The sequence below is a fragment of the Salvelinus alpinus genome, chromosome 7, assembly GCF_045679555.1.
Source record: "Salvelinus alpinus chromosome 7, SLU_Salpinus.1, whole genome shotgun sequence".
NCBI lineage: Eukaryota > Metazoa > Chordata > Actinopteri > Salmoniformes > Salmonidae > Salvelinus > Salvelinus alpinus.
The window spans coordinates 37,645,718-37,665,475 of NC_092092.1; the positions used below are offsets into that span (position 1 = coordinate 37,645,718).

General features: G+C 43.4%; 1 protein-coding gene across 1 annotated transcript; it reads left to right on the plus strand.

Moving 5' to 3' along the window:
* The first annotated feature begins 48 nt into the window (after positions 1-48).
* Positions 49-19,332, plus strand: LOC139580956 (ubiquitin domain-containing protein 1). The gene is made up of 3 exons (XM_071410177.1): positions 49-758; positions 14,694-14,921; positions 15,214-19,332. Exons 1-3 carry the CDS (start codon positions 671-673, stop codon positions 15,594-15,596), a joined length of 699 nt encoding a protein of 232 aa, XP_071266278.1. The 5' UTR covers positions 49-670; the 3' UTR covers positions 15,597-19,332.
* The last annotated feature ends 426 nt before the right edge of the window (positions 19,333-19,758 follow it).

The following is a 19,758-nucleotide window of genomic DNA, read 5'->3' on the forward strand; positions in this document are numbered from 1 at the left end:
CTGCTCCCTGTATTCGTAACGTGCCATAATTTGACCCCCTGAGAACGCGCAGGCGTAAACAGTTAGTGTTTCTATCTGCACCAGAAAGGGAAGGGGGATTTAAAACCAGGCTGACAAAAATTAGAAGGGTTGGAAATTCTCCTTATCCACAATCAATTGTTTTATCGAAGTTAGTTAGCTATATGTTTAGAATATTTACCCGGTCGCTAGTGCATAAAATTCTGCTTACTAGTTTTAGCTAGTAAGAAAGTTGCTTAATTGTTGGCTACAAAGAAAGCGAACTTGTCTAAATTTGTATTTATAGAGGAATATCTAGCGTTTAACTATAATGCAATCAATGATTGTTGACATTATATTTATCCAATTTAGCTGGCTAGACATTCTGCACGTGACTACTGATTTTGGAACGTTGGATCACATCAAACAATAATAAAACGGAGATAGCTAGCGTACTATCTAGCTTGTTAGCACGCTAGCTAGCTTCTGTGCTTGTTAGCTAGTTGTTCGACCAGCGTGCACATTACCTCCGTTACTTTGTGGATTCTTCTATCAAGATCATTAACTTGACCTCGTTAATTTTGTACAGTGGATCTGTATATATTTATTTTGGAACCAGCTAGCAGTTGGCTAATGATGGGGCCCCGACATAGTTAGCCATCTGATACAAATCATGGGAGGATGTGTTGGGAGAGAACGCGAGGACACACAGGGCCACGGTTCATCCAGGAGCGGTGGAAGGACACACCGAAAACGTGGAGGTAAGTTAACGAGTATTCGCTTGGTTGTCTGAGTGCATCGAATACAAACCTAGTTCATTACATTACATGGTAAATGTTTACCAGATAGTAATTACATGGGTATGGCACTACAATGCACTAACTCTCCGGCCCAGTGCAATAATACTGGCCAATAGGATTTTCTCCTTAGGTTCTCAAGTGTAGTGCATACCCAATAGTACCACATGAGTCTTAAAACCCATAAAACCTAGCGGTCAAACAAGGAAATGGTTCCAATCGTTTTTCAACCATATATTTTTCCCATAGGGGATTTTAGAAACACATAGTTAAAATAAGGACTGTGCTTCGTGTCGGCTTACCCTGGCGTGACGTTTTGCTAAATCTCTCTAGGACAAGGTGACTTGTTAATATATTCCCCCCCCCCCCCCCCCAAAACAAATAGACAGCCATATTTGCAACTAATTTGTATATCATAATGAACTACAAATGCTATGATGATCTGAACAAGACTGCCAAATTGAGGTAAAGGTAAGAAACTCTGGATTAACTATCTAGTGTTAGCTACATTTAGTAATTATTAAATTCAATTGGCAACATTTCTTTAAATTTACAATTCTGCAAGCTGTCTTGTGCAAGTTTTAAAATCGACACAATATTTTGATAAGTCACCTTGTCCGAGAGAGTTACATGGTCATCAAAACGTCAGGGAACCATTTCCCTGTTTTATGGGTATTATGACACCTCCACTGTGGGGCTCTATGGACTGTGACCAAGAAACTGTAGGAAAAATGGTTAATCCCCCCCCCCCCCTCATTTTACAGGGCACAAATGGGAACTTTCATGAGTTACTTCCTCTTATCTCTCTACCAACCAGCTGTATAAATAGCTACCAACACAACTAGGATACACGTGTTTTGAGAGTACTGATTGAATATGTCCGAAGATTCATCCACCCGGGACTCATCCATCAACGTTGTGGAATATACATTGAGGGTACAAACATTACAAGGCTCGATCCTAGGCCCCACGCTCTTCTCAATTTACATCAACAACATATCTCAGGCATATCCCATCCATTTATATGCAGATGATACAGTCTTATACTCAGCTGGATTTTGTAAATGCTCTACAACAAAGCTTTCTCTACCCTTAACCTTGTTTGGAACACCTCCAAAACAAAGGTCATGTGGTTTGGTGAGAAGAATGCCCCTCTCCCCACAGGTGTGATTACTACTTTAGAGCTACAGGTAGTCACCTCATACAAGTACTTGGGAGTATGGCTAGACGGTACACTGTCCTTCTCTCAGCACATATCAAAGCTGCAGGCTAAAGTTAAATCTAGACTTGGTTTCCTCTATCGTAATTGCTCCTCTTTCACCCCAGCTGCTAAACTAACCCTGATTCAGATAACCATCCTACCCATGCTAGATTACGGACACATCATTTATAGATCAGCAGGTAAGGGTGCTCTCGAGCGGCTAGATGTTCTTTACCATTCGGTCATCAGATTTGCCAGCAATGCTCCTTATAGGAATCATCACTGCACTCTACTCCTGTAAACTGGTCATCTCTGTATACCCATCGCAAGACCCACTGGTTGATGCTTATTTATTTATTTTTTAAACTTAGGGGGGAGTGAGGCCTGAGGCCTATCTGAGATATCTACTGCAGCTCTCATCCTCCACATACAACACCCGTTCTGCCAGTCACCTTCTGTTAAAGGTCCCCAAAGTAAACACATCCCTGGATCGCTCCTCTTTTCAGTTCACTGCAGCTAGCGACTGGAACGAGCAGCAACAAACACTCAAATTGGACAGTTCTATCTCAATCTCTTCATTCAAAGACTCAATCATGGACACTCTTACTGACAGTTGTGGCTGATTTGTGTGATGTATTGTTGTCTCTACCTTCTTGACCTTTGTGCTGTTGACTGGGCCCAATAATGTTTGTACCTTGTGCTGCTACCATGTTGTTGTGTTGCTACCATGCTGTGTTGTCGTGTGTTGCTGCCTTGCTATGTTGTTGTCTTAGGTCTCTCTTTATGTAGTGTTGTCTCTCTTGTCAGGATGTGTGTTTTGTCCTATATTTGTTATTCATTTTTTAATCTCAGCCCCCGTCCCCGCAGGATGTCTTTTGCCTTTTGGTAGGCCGTCATTGTAAATAAGAATTTGTTCTTAACTGACTTGCCTAGTTAAATAAAGGTTAAATAAATAAATAGCATTGCACTCCCCTTTGCCCTCAGAACAGCCTCAGTTTGTTCGGCATGGACTACAAGGTGTCAAACGTTCCAAAGGGATGCTGGCCCATGTTGACACCAATGCTTCCCACAGTTGTGTCAAGTTGGCTGGATGGCCTTTGGGTGGTAGACCTTTCTTGATACACACAGGAAACTGTTGAGCCTGAAAAACCCAGCAGCGTTGCAGTTGTTGACACACTCAAACTGGTGCGTCTGGCATCTACCATACCCCGTTCAAAGGCACAATCCATGTCTCAAAGCTTAAAAATGTATCTTAAACCGGTCTCCTCCCCTTCATCTACACAGATTTTTGAAGTAGACTTAACAAGTGACATCAATAAGGAATCATAGCGTTCATCTGGATTCACCTGGTCAGTCTGTCATGGAAAGAGTAGGTGTTCCTTGTATTTTGTACACTCAGTGTACATCGCTAGTCACAGGCTTCATTTGGAAATGTGTTGATGTAACCACAATAACATCCCAGATATACCCTGGATCAACAGACCAATCTGTAGCACGATGAGCCCATACTGCAGTATTCAATGTCAGCAGAAATAACTTTGATGACTCGGTGGTGTGCGACCCGTACAAGGCAAGCAGGTACGAGCTCTGGAAATCCTTTAAGGACTCAAAAAGACAATACAAACTCAAACTTGAATCGATGTTCAACAACTGACTCGCCATGCATGTGGCAAGGACAACAGGCTACAAAGGCAAATCCAGCTGTGTGATGCCCACTGACGCCTCCCTCCCAGACAAGCTTAACACATTCTATGCTCGCTTTAAGGCAGACGATACTGAGCCTTCCAGGAAGGCTCTCACTCCTCCAGATGACCAGTCGCTTTCGCTCTTCGAGGCTTAAGTGAGTATTCACAGAATTTTCCTCACAAAGCGACCGGCTCAGATGGCATCCCTTGCTGCGTCCCCAGCGTGTGCGCTGGCAGGCCAGCATCTTCTCAGACATCTTCAACCTGTCCTTGTACCAGGTTGTAGTCCCCACTTGCTTCAAGGAGACCACCATCATCCCGTTTCCCAAGAAAACCAAGGTGACATGCCCAAATTACTATCGCCCTGTGCATACACCCTTGTCGTCATGAAATAAAATAAAGTGTTTGTCACATGCGCCGAATACAACGGGTGTAGACCTTACAGTGAAGTGTTTACTTAACCAACAATGCAGTTTTAAGAAAATACCTAAAGAGCGAGGCTATATACAGGGGGTACATGTTAGTTGAGGTAATATGTACATGTAGGTAGAGTTATTAAAGTGACTCTGCATAGATAATAACAGAGATGGTCATGGTCAGCATGCCAGGCACACTGGATCCACCCCAATTTGCCTACTGCTTCAACAGATCCACGGAAGATGCCATTTCCATCGCTATTCACACGGCCCAAACACGTCTGGACAAGATGAACACCTATGTGAGAATGCTGTTCAATGACTACAGTTCAGCATTCAACACTATTGTTCCCTCCAAGGACTTCCTGAAAGGCAGACCACAGGCTGTGGATTGGCAACAACACTTCCTCCATACTGACTCTTAACACATGGGCCCCCCAGGGGGGTGTCCTCTGCCCTCTGCTGTACTCCCTGTTCACCCATGACTGCGTGGCTTTGCACGACACCAACTCCAGGTTTGCTGAAGGAACCACGATTGTAGGCCTGATAACCAACAACAACGAGTCAGTCTACAGGGAGGAGGTAAGAGAACTGGCATTGTGGGACAGCAACCTCTTCCTCCAATGTCAGCAGAACAAAAGACTTGATTGTTAAATTCAGGAAGCAGAGGAGGGAACTCGCCTCGATCCACATCAACGGGACTGCAGTAGGTTTTAAGTTCCTCTGCATCTACGTCACAGACCATGGACCAACGCCACCACTCTTGTCAAGAGGGTGTAACAGCGCCTCTGCTTCCTAGGGCGGCTGAAGAAATCTGGCATGCCACCCCGGGTCCTCTCCATATACTACCGCTGCACCATCGAGAGAATCCTGATGGGTTGCATCACAGCCTGGTACGGGAATTGCGCCGTCCACGACTGCAAGGCCCTTCAGCGGGTGGTGAAGATTATCCAGTATGTCACTGGGGCTGTGTTTCTACTTGAAACGGTGCCTGAGGAAGTCCCAAAGCATCAATTCCCCACACACCCCAGCCACGAGCTGTTAACTCCCTTACCGTCGGGAGGATAGGAACTGTTGTAGAAACTATCTATAAGCCATCAGACTGCTGAACACTTGAACTGGACTGACCATCTGCACTGACTCTTCGTACCTTAGCACACATGCACTCACTCACGTACACGCATATACAGTACATTTTATGTTACACAAACGCATCACAACCACCTGCACTGACTCTCTGCACCTTAGCATCACTTACGCAAACATCCATCCACACACAGGGTTTTCTCCGGGTTCAAAGAAGGGTTTAGGTAGTTGGCGTTGTAGGGGGGTGGCCAAAGGCCTTTCGGCGTGGCTGAACTTGACAGAGAATTTTAGAGGCCTTTACCTTGGTGGTGTGGAGGCAATTTTAAGCCAATTTTCTGCAATTCTACATATTTCTCCATTGGCTTGAGATACATTTTTGCCGTTTCAAAGCTAATTTCCTGCAATACTATGCGTTTTGCCATGGCTAATGCTGTGTTCTTTTGCTCTGACATAACACATTTAAAGGGATACTTCGGGATTTTGTTAATGATGCACTTTATCTACTTCCCCAGAGTCCAATGAACTCATGGATACCATTTTTATGTCTGTCCTGTATGAAGGAAGTTGGAGGCATTTTTGGGAGCCAATGATAACTAGCACTAGTTAGTGACTTCCTTCAAACTGCTTGCAGAGACACCAATGTTATCCACGAGTTTATCTGGCTCTGGGGATGTAAATGGCCTCATTGTCGTCTAAAAGAATCCACCATACGTGTAAATGTTGTACTATAATTTGTGCCTTCCTGTATTATGCGTATGCTAAAATGTGTTCTATTCTACTGAGACATTTACTTTAAGCTCGTATTCTTATCTTATATTTGTTGCGTTGTCGAAGGAACCTAGAAGTAAGCATTTCGTTGGCTGGTGTATACCATCTGTATCCTGTACATACGCCTAATAAAACGTGAAACTCATTTAGTGTCAATAATACAAAGGAGTTATAGGGGACTTTGTGTTTGAGGTGACTCTCTTTACCAACAATGTTTCAATGTGCGATGCTCAAGTCCATTACCTCGCTAAGTTTCAAAGATAATTTTCTGCAGAAGGCAAAAATAGTGGCAGATTGCCATGTTTCACCGTTTTTATAGCTAGTTGTCTTTTTAAGTGACTGATGCAATATAGATAGCTGCACTTTAGATGTAAATTTGTACAGCGATTTTTAAGCTACAGGCTACAAATAGTCTAGGTGTAATGAAACACAAATTGGAAACTTCCAAGGGACACGGAAAGCAGGAAGATCCCTCTGCCACCTAAACCTTTTGGACCGATCATCACCTCAGCCCAGTTTTGAAAATAGTCTTGCACTCGACTGTGGGACTGTCACAATGTGCCATTGCAGACTTTGTTAGTGTATTGTCATACACCAGATCTGTGGATCTATTCTATATAGCTGACTGAAGAACCAACAATGACTTGTAGAGCCCTTTGGAGCAGTGAGTGCTCGATGCAGGTAGAGTAGAGGTGCCCCCAGGCCGGTAATAAGTCACTTCATGTCCCTTACAATGACTGTTCCACCGGGATGTGCACCAGGCCGTCATGCAGTGTGCCATGTGAAATATGCCGTGCAGTGTGCCATGGTAAATAATGCAAGCAACTTTGAATACACATTTCTCTGAACAAAGGGGAATCTGGAGGTGTCCCCCCCCCCCAGGTATACATTACATATTATGGAGAAGCAATACTCCAAGCCGCAGCTTCATACTACTGGTCAAGAATAGATAATTGACACTTGTTGTTGGGGTAGGATTTGCATGAGTGTGTGTGAGGGGGGCGGGGGTTCTTGGGTTGCTTTTGACAACTTATTTGGGATTCCTCTTGTCTTACTCATTAGTAGGGTATAGTTTGGTACAAACCGGCTGTTGGGTACTATATTTATTGAATATTATCTGAGTCCTATACATTTTTAAAATGGCCACTGGGTGCAATCAATTAGTGTAATTCCTCATATCTAATTACATTTCAACAAAATGTTTCAGTAATGCCAATCTTAACTGTTTCTAACAACAATTTCAGAACAATCGGTGTCATAGCTTGCTGAAAAATCATGGAACGACTCCACAGTAAATCGGTCTTGGCCCAAGCCTAGTTTTGACTTTCATATAATTTATTCCTACATGGCACTACTGTATGTGAAAGGGATACTTCCTAGTCTTGCGGATGTGCTTTTCAGCTCTGTTGGTTCAGGGCTGAAATTGGCCTACTTCAATGTTGACATTGCAGAGGTGAAAGCAGGCTGTAGGAAATCCACCCTGTATTTAGTAGTATCAGGGGAGGGGAGGAGCTATGATTGTAACTTATTAATTTGCACCCAAGATCATGCTTTTTAACAGGCTGTAGCAGTGGGCTATTTCTTCGTGTCCTGAAACGATATGAAAAGTTATGTTCTGTAATGCAATCATGTCTGTAAAATGCTTTTCACCAACACCCAAGTGAGGCGTTATCTGCCCCTTCATAACCTCAACCCATTTAACAACTTTTACAAGCACCACATGAGGAGCACACCCTGCTATTGCGTCATGTGGCTGTAATGTGTCTCCAATGCTTTGGCAACACTGATTCACGATGGGTGGCCAGAGGAAATGCTCCCATCTGCACACCTGCAAATGGGCCGTAAACATTTCTGGACTATTTGCTAGATTGTGTTGCCAAATCTGTTAACTGGTAATCAGGACTACACATTAGCCTAGTCTATAGACTTTTTCCAGAGGCCTAGTCTAGGCTTCAGTGGCTTCAGAAAGTTTTCAAACCTCTTAACTTGTTCCACATTTTGTTGTTACAGCCTGAATTCAGAATGGATTAAATGTTTTTTTTCTTACCTCACCCATCTATACACAATACCCCATAATGACAAAGTGAAAACATGATTTTTGAAATGTTTGCCTATTTATTGAAGATTAAATATCTCATTCACACCCCTGAGTTAGAATATTATGTTAGACATGTTAGAATCACCTTTGGCGGCGGTTACAGCTGTGCGTCGTTCTGGGTAAGTCTCTAAGAGCTTTGCACACCTGGATTGTATAATATTTTGTAAGTTCTTCAAGCGCTGTCAAGTTGGTTGTTTATCATTGCTAGACAACCATTTTCCAGTCTTGCCGTACATTTTCAAGCAGATTGAAGTCAAAACTGTAACTCGGCCACTCAGGGACTTTCCCTGTCTTCTGGGTAAGCAACTCGTGTAGATTTGTCCTTGTGTTTTAGTTTATTATCCTGCGGAAATCTCCCAGTGTCTGATGGAAAGTAGACTGAACACGTTTTTTTTCCTCTAGGATTTTTCACTTGCTTAGCTTTCTTTCTTTTTATCCTGGAAAAACTCCATTCCTTAATGATTACAAGCATACCCATAACTAATGTTCCCTCAGAAAAAAAATCTGCACTGAGCAAATTTCAGGTCTGCTGAGAGCAGAATTCTGTGCAACTTCAGGCGTGTGTTTACTGTGACTGCTGAGGCTGTACCCGCTTTAAGTTACACTTTTAACAGTGGCCAAGTAGGCTACTGTAGGCCTTCCGGTGTGGCCTACCATCAAAAACAATGGAGAAAAATGCATCCCATAACATTTTAACATGGAAATAGCTGTTCTATCATTCAGGCAACAGTACCAGTAAATGTGTGTTGTTCAATGTAGGTCTACATTCCATGAGACTATAGAGGGGGAAAAACACACAACAAGCATGCAGGGCCTGACAACCTGTTTATCCACGTGTCCTTCAGACAAGGTGACTGAAAATGTTTGATGCAAGAAACCATTTTACAAAATAAAATGCATTATTCCCGTACCATTATTACACAATCAGAATAATTGTGCTACCCTCTGCCTATTGGCCACTTACCTAATTCAAGACCGTCTCAAAATACACTGCCCCTTTAAGACATTAAAGAAATAGCTCTTTACCTGACTTGCTTTTTAAAGAGCTAGAAATGCACACATTTTGTGCTCTTGTAGGAAGCAACCACTGCCCCATTAACTAGAAATGAGCTATAACTGGGATAATAACTCACTAACTAGCAAAGAAAATTATCAAATGTGCACAGGTTGCTACATGCAGCTGTCGCTTTGATCTCAAAACATGTGCATGAACTCGCAACCACTCATGCTGTAAACACAGTCCAGTTCAGAGTGAACTGCACAGATCCATATATAGAAATGGCTATTTGCATATAGGCCTACTGCAGCTCTGATTGGTTATGGCATACCGGTCTGTGTAGAGTACATGCCTGTCAATGCAATAGAATCCTACTCCAATGTGCTCTGTCTACAAGAATCTCTTGCACCGTTAGTTTAGCATACTCTTGCATAGTTAATTTTTGTTTTTCGGTATGTTACATTGAAAGTGGCTAATATTGCATTGATTCGAGCACAATTCCCACAGTAGAGCGAAATGTTGATGTTGGTAACTAAAGGGGAAAACTACGTTGAGTTCAGTCTCGTGCTTCTCTGCGCTGGTTAATATTTCTTCTGCATGGCAGTCTGAGGGGAGAAGCACGCGTACGCAGCTTCCAATGTGCAGCCACCACTATGCTTGAAAATATGACAAGTAGTACTCGGTAATGTATTGGATTTGCCCCAAACATAACACTTTGTATTCAGGACAAAGTTAATTGCTTTGCCACATTTTCTTTTCAGTATACTTTAGTGCCTTGTTGCAAACAGGATGCATGTTTTGGAATATATTTTTTAATTCTGTACAGGCTTCCTTTTCACTCTGTCAATTAGCTTAGTATTGTGTTGTGCCTGCAATGCTGTTTCTCCATCTTCAGTTTCCTCCTATCACAGCCATTCAACTCGTGGCTTGTTAAGCACATTGTTACTCCTGAACTTGTTTAGGCTTGCCATAATACTTATTGACTCCACTTTGACATGTGTAGCCCAGTGACCAAAAATCTCAATTTGATCCCATGTTAAATTCAGGATGTAGCACAACAAATTGTGGAAAAAGTCAAGGGGGCGTAAATACTTTCTGAAGGCTCGTAAGTCTTCTGGTCCTTTTTTCCCAAGACTTAACCTGTATGTTGAGTTGAACATGTATCGTGTCCCTTACGACATCATAGTGTTACACACCCAGCTGTGTGTCTTGGTCCTGTGTGCTGCCTAATCCAACAGCTCTTGTAGACTTGTCCACCACTCTGCCTGAGTGCTAGTAGAAAGACCCAACGTTACACGCCCTACAAAATCCTACAGTGTGTCTTCCCGATTGAGTTACTCCGTGTAAGCTGCCTGCACTATAAATAATTTGTTTGGAGGAAAGACAACCTTTTAGATACTTGGCAACTGTCTTTGTTGCCCCTCCTTGCTGCTCTTGGTTCGCCTACTTGACAATGAAAACCAGCAAGACCTCTAGCTGGTCATTTTAGGACCACAATCGCCAGCTCTGTATTCTCCCTTCTTTGAACCTGTTTAAATGCTCGCTCGGTTGCAAGCTAACCTGGGTTAGGCATGTTTAGTACCTGCGACAGTCTGTGCCGAAGTCACGCTCCGGTGCCGACTCAAACTCAGCTGCTCAGTTTGGCGCAATGTCCTGGGAGACCGGGACCCTCCTCTCTATGCCATTCTGAGAGCTACTTGTCAGCTGTCTGCCAGAGTCCAATTAAGCCGTCTCTCCTTTAGGTTATGCGTTAGAGACCGAGACAGGATGCACTTTAGAAGCTCTGTATGCCGGGCCAGCCTGGTGCTGAAAAGTGTTTTCCCGGCAAGGCTGCCCCGATAGGTGTGTGCAGTGCTAATCCAATGGTAAGCATGGCTGATGTTTCAGATGCACGTGTGTAGTACTGTCTGCATGCTCTAATTATAAACATTGATTGGGGGGGGGGGGGGGGCGTCACTGGCAATGTAGAGAGAGATTCTCCAGACGGGCAGGCCCTAACACTCCGTTAATGTCTTGTTAACTGTTATGTCAGTGCCAAGCGAGACGTTTGGGGAATAGGAATGCACAACTCCCATACTTTGTGTACCCAGTGCAAGACCGAGGGTGCCAAACAATATCTGGACCGGGAATGGCACAGAAAGGGAAATATTCCGGCAGTCTGTTATTGTCCAAACGACTCCACTGTATGCTCGGAATGCCTCCTTTGGTCTCTCATGCAAATGTGCAGAGTTTTAGATCGCTCTGGTCTTTTTTTCTCACCTTTTTTTTCACCTTTTATTTAACCAGGTAGGCTAGTTGAGAACAAGTTCTCATTTACAACTGCGACCTGGCCAAGATAAAGCAAAGCAGTTCGACACATACAACAACACAGAGTTACACATGGAATAAACAAAACATACAGTAGATAAAGTCTATTTTCAGTGTGTGCAAAAGAGATAGGATAAGGGAGAGGTAAGGCAATAAATAGGCCATGGTGGCGAAGTAAATTTACAATATAGCAATTAAACACCGGAATGGTAGATGTGCAGAAGATGTTTTATGGCCCACCTTGCTGCCCTGATTCTGGCAGAGAGGGGAGGACTTTGTTATAATGTTGATGAGGAATGGATTAGAGGTGTATTAGTCCTTGTGGAATATCTAACGCTGCCAAGGCAGGCTGTGGCATAGCCAGAGCAAGGTCATGTCTATCAGCTTCCTGAGTGTCTTTGTAGGGCAGTTTTAAGGACTCCAGCCTTTTCATGTGTCTGGTACACGCAGCAATATGGTTTATGACCTTGTTGTACGGAGGCTATTGAATATCCTATTATAATGTCATGATATACCAGGCATTGACGCCACAACATTTTTTGCTCTATCTTTGCACATAGTAATGCCCCCCCCCCCCCCCCATTGTCTAAGCCCCCCCTCAAACATTATTTTACTAGGTTATTATTCACCTTGCATCGAAACTCGAACGTTTTTTGTATAAATATGAATGGCTGCTTTATCAAATCATTAGGCCAGACATGCAGTTCATTTGGAAAGTATTCAGACCCTGTGACTTTTTCCACATTTTGTTACGTTACAGCCCTGTTCTAAAATTGATTAAATCGCTTTTCCCTTTTTTTATATATATATTTTTGGGGTATTTTTATTTTGTTTCACCTTTTATTTAACATTTTGTTACGTTACAGCCCTGTTCTAAAATTGATTAAATCGCTTTTCCCTTTTTTTATATATATATTTTTGGGGTATTTTTATTTTGTTTCACCTTTTATTTAACATTTTGTTACGTTACAGCCCTGTTCTAAAATTGATTAAATTGTTTTTCCCTTTTTTTATATATATTTATTTTTTGGTATTTTTATTTTGTTTAACCTTGTATTTAACTAGGCAAATCAGTTAAGAACAAATTCTTATTTACAATGACCGCGATTATAGCCTCGAGTCTTGTTGGGTATGACGCTACAAGCTTGGGCACACCGGTTTTTGGGTAGTTTTTCCCATTCTTCTCTACAGATCCTCTTAATATCTGTTAGGTTGGATGGGGAGCGTCGCTGCACAGCTATTTTCAGATCTCTCCAGAGATGTTAGATCGGGTTCAAGTCCGGGCTCTGGCTGGGCCATTCAAGGACATTCAGACTTGTTCCGAAGCCACTTCTGCGTTGTATTTGCTGTGTGCTTAGGTTCGTTCTGTTTTCACCTTGTCATTATGGGGTATAGTGTGTAGATTAATGAGGAAAAACATTAGTTTAATCAATTTTAGAATGCTGTAAGGTAACAACATTTGGAAAAAGTGAAGGACACTTTTTCTGAACACTTTCCGAATGCACTATGCAGAGAACATTCCCTATCAGGTGCTAGATTATATAGCCAGCGATGTGCAAAGTACACCATGCCCCCATACCTAGATGTTAACATGTTTATTACGTGGATTCCTTGGACATGTCTAGGATCTAACTTTGTGAGTCGTTGAAAGCGATGTGCAACTTAACCACAGAGATTGTAAACCCAGAGGGGCAACATCGCGAGACTTCCGGGAACTCTTGCAAAACATACTAAGCAGACCAGGCCTGGGTTTGGGGTTTGAGAAGTCAGTGACATTCTTCTTAAAGGCACAACCTGGATTCGAGCCAATGTCTTAAGTGGTTGAACATGTTATTACTCCAACCTCGTGAAAGTTACAAACTGACACGTTGTTTTTGTCGAAAACAACTTTATATCGAAGGAGTGCCTTTGATAGACCCGATGACGTGTTTCTGCACATGAGTTTAGCTAGCTAACGTCGCCATGACATTGCCTACAAGTGTGAGCTGGGATTTCTATTGGAGAATACGTTTTTGCCTGTATTGTGTAACCAGATTTTTCTGCCATTGAAAGCATGTAAATTCAACAACATTTGGGGTGGAAAAACTCTTTCATTGTAAACTTAAATGACTAAAACAGATCATGTAAAAAAAAAAATCTATATTTTTATTCTAATATTTGAGAATTAACATGCTGACTAGACTGTGTGCGCCATGGCACGTATTTTGATTTTGTCCAGCCACACCAGACGCCATCGGGACACGCAGGTTGAAATGTCGAAGCAAACTCTGAACCAACTATATTACTTTGGGACAGGTTGAAATGCATGAAACCACTCATGGCAATTTAGATAACTAGCTTGCTGTTGGTAGCTAATTTGTTCTGGGATATAAACATTGGGTTGTTATTTTACCTGAAATGCACACGGTCCTCTACTCTGACAATTAATCCACAGATAAAAAGGTAAACCTTGTTAGTTTCTAGTAATCCCTCCTCCTTCTGTGGACTTTATGGCGGTTGGCAACCAACTTTCTAAGGTGCATTACCACCTCAAACTGGACTGGTGTGTTAACCTCAGTTCAGCTTTCAATCACCCACATGGATATATGCTCCCAAAAACCAATGAGGAGATGGGAGAGGCGGGACTTGCAGTGCGTCAAGCATCAAAATTAGAACCAACTTCTATTTTAGTGCCCAGGCGCTCGTTGACGCGTGTGAGCGGTTTGGATGAAATGATTGAATAACAATATATGTGTACATTTATTTTGGCAATGCCGCGAAGTAACGCGAGAGGTGTGGTGAGCATGTTACAATCACCAAAATAAAAGCTAGACGGTCAAGGAGAATAGCTTGTTTGAGCAAAACAACACTGCATTAGCCGTGGCAAAATGCATAGAATTCAAGGTCATTTCTCTTAGCTCCATGGGGAAATTTGTGGAATTGCTGGAAATTGGTTTTAAAAATGCTACGCCGCCAAGATGTGGTGTGTGTGTGAACATTTAGCCGTGCCCCCTGCCACGCCCACCACCTAAGCCGCTTTTGATCCAGAACAAACCCTGGTAATGTATAGGCAGGCTATAATGGGTATCGGCACTAGGGTTGGGCACTATGCAGATTTTCATATTGTTCCTGTACCATATCGGGGTATATGGTATTACCGTCAGTGCACACAAGGACCCCCCACCCAGTGTATACTGTATACCACCCAAGCCTATATGGGAGTAACCCAGTATACAGTACTGTATATTACCTAGGCATGTGACTAAAACCGTACTTGTTTCAATGCAAACTGTGTAACAGTATTGTGGCACATGGTCTATAGGTTGATACTAGAAAAAACATCTGTTGATTCCTCCCTGCAGGTCGCAATGAGCCCCTCAAGAAGGACAAGCCCAAGTGGAAGAGTGACTACCCCATGACGGAGGGCCAGCTCCGCAGTAAGAGGGATGAGTTCTGGGACACGGCCCCGGCCTTCGAGGGACGCAAGGAGATATGGGACGCCCTGAAGGCGGCCACTGTGGCCCTGGAGTGCAACGACCACGAGCTGGCCCAGGCCATAGTGGATGGAGCCAGCATCACACTGCCTCACGGTGAGGACCACAGACAGACGAGACCTGGTTCATGCCATGTTGAAGGAGCTAGCATTACACTGCAGAACTGTGTTATGGGGGAAGCTATCGTCCCTGGGGGCACATTTTGAAACCTGAATAGACTGTCAGTACATTTGGTTTGGAACAATGGCGATATTACACCATGCTCTGATTGGACAACTATTAACCTGATAATAAAATCTGTTTCTTTGATTCATGCCTGAGTCAAGACAACTTTCTGTGCAATAACACATTTAACAACCCAAACATGTTTTACCTTTGTGTGTTCCAGGGTCCCTGACAGAGTGTTATGACGAGCTAGGTAGCTGCTACCAGCTGCCCGTCTACTGCCTGGCCCCTCCGGTCAACCTGATCTCCGAGCGCAGCGACGAGGACCCCAGTGACAACCCCGAGCCCACCACTGCCCCCAAGAAGGAGTTCCAGCTCAAGGTGCGCCTTTCCACGGGCAAGGACCTGCGCCTTAGCGCCAGCATGGCCGACCCCATCGGGCAGCTGAAGAAGCAGCTGCAGGCCCAGGAGGACATCGACACGGCCCACCAGCGCTGGTTCTTCTCGGGCAAGCTGCTCACGGACAAGACCCGCCTGCAGGACACCAAGATCCAGAAGGACTTTGTCATCCAGGTCATCGTCAACCCGCAAGCCCCCATTAACTAGGTCCCAGATGAGAGTAGGAGTGAAGAGGAGGCGTGATGGAGAGACCGGACTGGATAAGAGGAACCCTGGATAATGGCTTTACCGCTGCTCTTTACAACGGAGAGGTGATTTGGGGAATTATAAGAGATGAGTAACAGAAGGGAGAGACTCCAAAGTGCTGCTTTTCGATGTCTACCATTAAAGAGTGTGATATATATTTTTGAATGCGTCACTTCAATGTGGGAGGGTTGGTTGGTCGATTTGATTGATCTAGCCAGACCACTCACTCTGAGAAGGGTGTTCTGTGTCACTCACCACACTAACTCTGGGGTCACACTGTCCACTGAGACCTCTACCCCCCTCCCCCTGCAAAAATGACCCAACCCAAATCACAGCAGAATTGCCCCCCCCCCAGATGTGAGACACTGCAGGTGTGAACTGCATGGCATGTGCAAGGGGTCTGCGCCTGCACTAACGGTAACTAAGTGCCAATATAAATCGCAGAGTAATTTGGATCGGTTGTAAAGCACATATCGCCCCCCCCTGTCATAGATTCCTACCATGATCCTCCCTCAAGTGAAATACAAACAATTTTTCCTATTCTTTTAATACGCTTTTTTTGCACACTTGATTATACTTGCGTAGTAGTTTGTGTGCCTTCAAGGAAGAAAGCGAAACAAAATCCTAGGGGGAAAACTCTAGTTTTACTGCTGAAGTCTTCTGTCTCTAGATTCAGGAATAATCTTTTCATAGATCTATAAAAATCCGAAGTATACTGCTGCCTTTTTCGATCATTTGTCTTGTCAGTTGTTGAAGTTCAAGTTGACTGTGGTGTTTTCATGGCTGTTTTCCACGTGTTGTCCCCCACACCTATTTTTGTTGTTGTTGTATGTACTGTAAAGTGACTATGATTAGAGCCCCGCCCTCATGCTGTGCCACATAACAACCCCGAGGTGAAATGTGAAGCGTATGCCTCTGTTTTTAGTATACATTGAGTGTACAAAACAGTAGGAACACCTTCCTAATATTTAGTTGCACCCCCCCCCTTTTGCAGCCTCAATTCGTCAGGACATGGCCTCTACAAGTTGTTTAAAGCGTTCCACAGGAATGCCGGCCCATGTTGACTCCAATGCTTCCCACAGTTGTGTCAAATTGGTTGAATGTCCTTTGGGTGGTAGAATATTCTTGATACACACAGGAAACTGTTGAGCGTGGAAAAACCTAGCATCGCAGTTCTTGACACACTCAAACCGGAGCGCCTGGCACCTACTACCGTACCCCGTTCAAAGGCACTTAAATCTTTTGTCTTGCACATTCAACTTCTGAATGATACGCGAATCCAATCCATGTCTCAAGGCTTTAAAAAAATCCTTCTTTTAAACGGTCTTCTCTCCCTCCAACCTGTCTCCTCATCTACACGGATTTTGAACTGGATTTAACAAGTGACGTCAATAAGGGATCATAGTTTTCGCCTGGTCAGTCTCATGGAAACAGCAGGTGTTCCCAATGTTTTGTACACTCATGGAAGTGTACAAAATGTGCTTGTCTGTCTCAGGTGGCACCTCACTGACCCCGAGGTGCTCCTTTCTCCTTCATATCTGTCCTTTTGCTTTTCTACCTCGCTCTCTATCCCTCTAAGCACTTTTGGGGCCCCCCTCCCTCCCCCCATAACCTGAGGCTTCACTAGCAGGGTGGTCAAGCTAATTTTGGATCCCCTTGTATCCGGCTGTCGAAGCGGATTCTGAGCCCCAGCCAGCCAACCCAGCGTAAAGTTAGCTGACCAGAGCTTAGTCCATTCAGCACACAGACCGTAATCCATCCCCTTCCTCCCACACAAACAAAAGACAGGCCAAGCTGACTCTGAGCAGTAGCTGCCCCAGTATGTCTCTGAGCCTGGGCTGCCACGGGGATGGCAAGAGGGTAGGAGTTGTTTCCCTTAACCACCAGACCCCCAATCCTAACCTTAACCATTAGGGAGGATGAAAACTATCTGACCCTGTATGAGGGGTTAGAAGCGTCTTATCTTTTAACTGCTCTGTGGGGATGATAGAGGGGCGAGGATGTCTTTGCAGGAGGGTTCCCAACAAACTGCTGCTGCTGCTGCTCACTCATTTGACTGCAGGCCAGATCGCGAAGAAGCAAACCAGACGGTAGTGAAGTTCAATTCCCCTCTAGCCTTAATGTGGCCTAAAAAAATCAAAACATAGAACACCGTACTTGTTGGTGGACGGTTAAGCTGGAGATGGAAAGACCTGTACCGTGCTATTGTCATCGTGGTTACGCAATCATTTTAGGTTTTTATTTTTGTCTGCACGGGCATCATTTGAACGTCATCCATTTAGCTTCAACAGTTGATTTCATACCGTGCTGGGAATATATTGAACATTTTATGCAAACTTGAATAAGCATTTCTCTGAACTTAACGATGTATTTATGTGCAATACAGACTAGACCTTGATTCGTCCCACATTTCATATGTAGCATTAGCTATGACTATTGTAAACGTTCTCAAACACAGAACTTCACGTAGGAGCCTGCTATGTTCAGATTGCTTTGTCATTGAACAATCAACTTTCTTTGACCTTGTCCAGAGTTTCATATTGCTTTTGTCTCTGTTTGAAATGTTGCCCCTTCTTGAAAAGTATTTCAAATGGCAACATCTTTCTTTTAATGGCATGACTATGATAATCATGTACTTTCTGTGAATTGGCTTCGGCCCCTGAGGTTAGCACATCATTTGGGCTCCTAAGACCTACCTTTGCAATAGAGCCTCTTTTTACAATCGCGAACCGTGTTCTGTTAGCTGGGTTGTTACGCTTTTCTCCGAATGTGGCTCAAATGTTGGCTTCAACTATGGTCATTTTGTAGCCGTATGAGAGCTGCAACAAGATACGCCGGTTTAACATCAAGGTACAATCCCTACACGAGACAGCATAAAAATATAAACCTCACTGTAATCAATGTGAGGGATCTGCTCGATACTGCCAGTAAGGACAAATCTGATACCACAGAGCATTGACATCACACAAGGGCCGTGGTTCGATCCAGGCCAGGGGAGCGAGGAATAAAGAGACTTCTTTGTTACTTCTGAGACCTGTGAACCTCCCATCACTGCAGTTGGACATTTTCAACAACTGTCTAGGAATGATCCCTTATGCAGACAATTAATCAGACACTATGTTTTCGGGTTTTAGTAAGAACGTGCGAGTATATTTGTATGTACTATATGCCTAATACACGTTTGATCATTTGGGGTTCAGGTCAGGAGTTTAATTTGTGTCTTTCTGTAGTGTCCATAGTCATCGTATTTAGTTATGGTACACAGGTGGACTCAATTATACAGTGGACTAAAGCAAGCAGGTAAAAAGCCATATGGCCACAGATATTTATTTGGGTTTATTTTGTGGACTACTAAAGGACACAATGTAGACTGCTTTGTTTTCCTCTCGAACCTCCGATACTAAGAAGCCATTGCATTTTAATGAAGCGTTTTTCACCGGGGTGAATCGAGAGGCACGCCCTTCCTCCACAGCTCAAAGCAGAAACATGCTAATTGCGCTTTTGATGATGTCAATGAGGATATAGCCGTATAAAGATCTGTATATTTAGTCATTTTGAAAAAATACGTGATTTATTAGGAGATTTCTGCTAATTAAATATGCCTATGACTTGTTTTACAAGTGACGTGTACATTTATAAGCTGATTTCATTTTCAACCTTATTTTTAACTGTCAAATAAAATTATTGGAAAAATAAATCTCTCTGTATTAATTTGATCTTGAAGCCATCTGGCCACTGTAAATGAATAAAAACCTAAATACATTTTATTAGTTTAAATGTTTGTACTGTTGTTTTTTTGGTGATCCGTTTAAAGTTCAATACTTTGCCTGGGCTCACCCCACACCCAGTACGAGTTCAGGAAATTGATTTGGGTCACACTGCCACCTTTTGGGGGATTAATTTAGTGTATTGATTATTGACATCCTCTTGTGGTGTATTCGCATGAAAAGAAAGAAAATGTTTCACTTCCTTTCTTCTATTGAAAGAAGGTAAAGGAAGAGAGGATGACCAAAAACATGGAGACATGACACCAGTGAGGAGCACGGAAAGATTAGCTCGTCCTGGAATGAAATGGAGAAGATTGATGACGTGCTCTTCATAGAGTGCTGGTTCTAAGCAAGCT

Coding starts and splice junctions, on each gene's coding strand:
- LOC139580956 (XM_071410177.1), top strand. CDS start 671: ATGGGAGGATGTGTTGGGAGAGAACGCGAGGACACACAGGGCCACGGT. Junction 759..14,693: donor GACACACCGAAAACGTGGAG/GTAAGTTAACGA, acceptor TCCTCCCTGCAG/GTCGCAATGAGCCCCTCAAG. Junction 14,922..15,213: donor CAGCATCACACTGCCTCACG/GTGAGGACCACA, acceptor TGTGTGTTCCAG/GGTCCCTGACAGAGTGTTAT.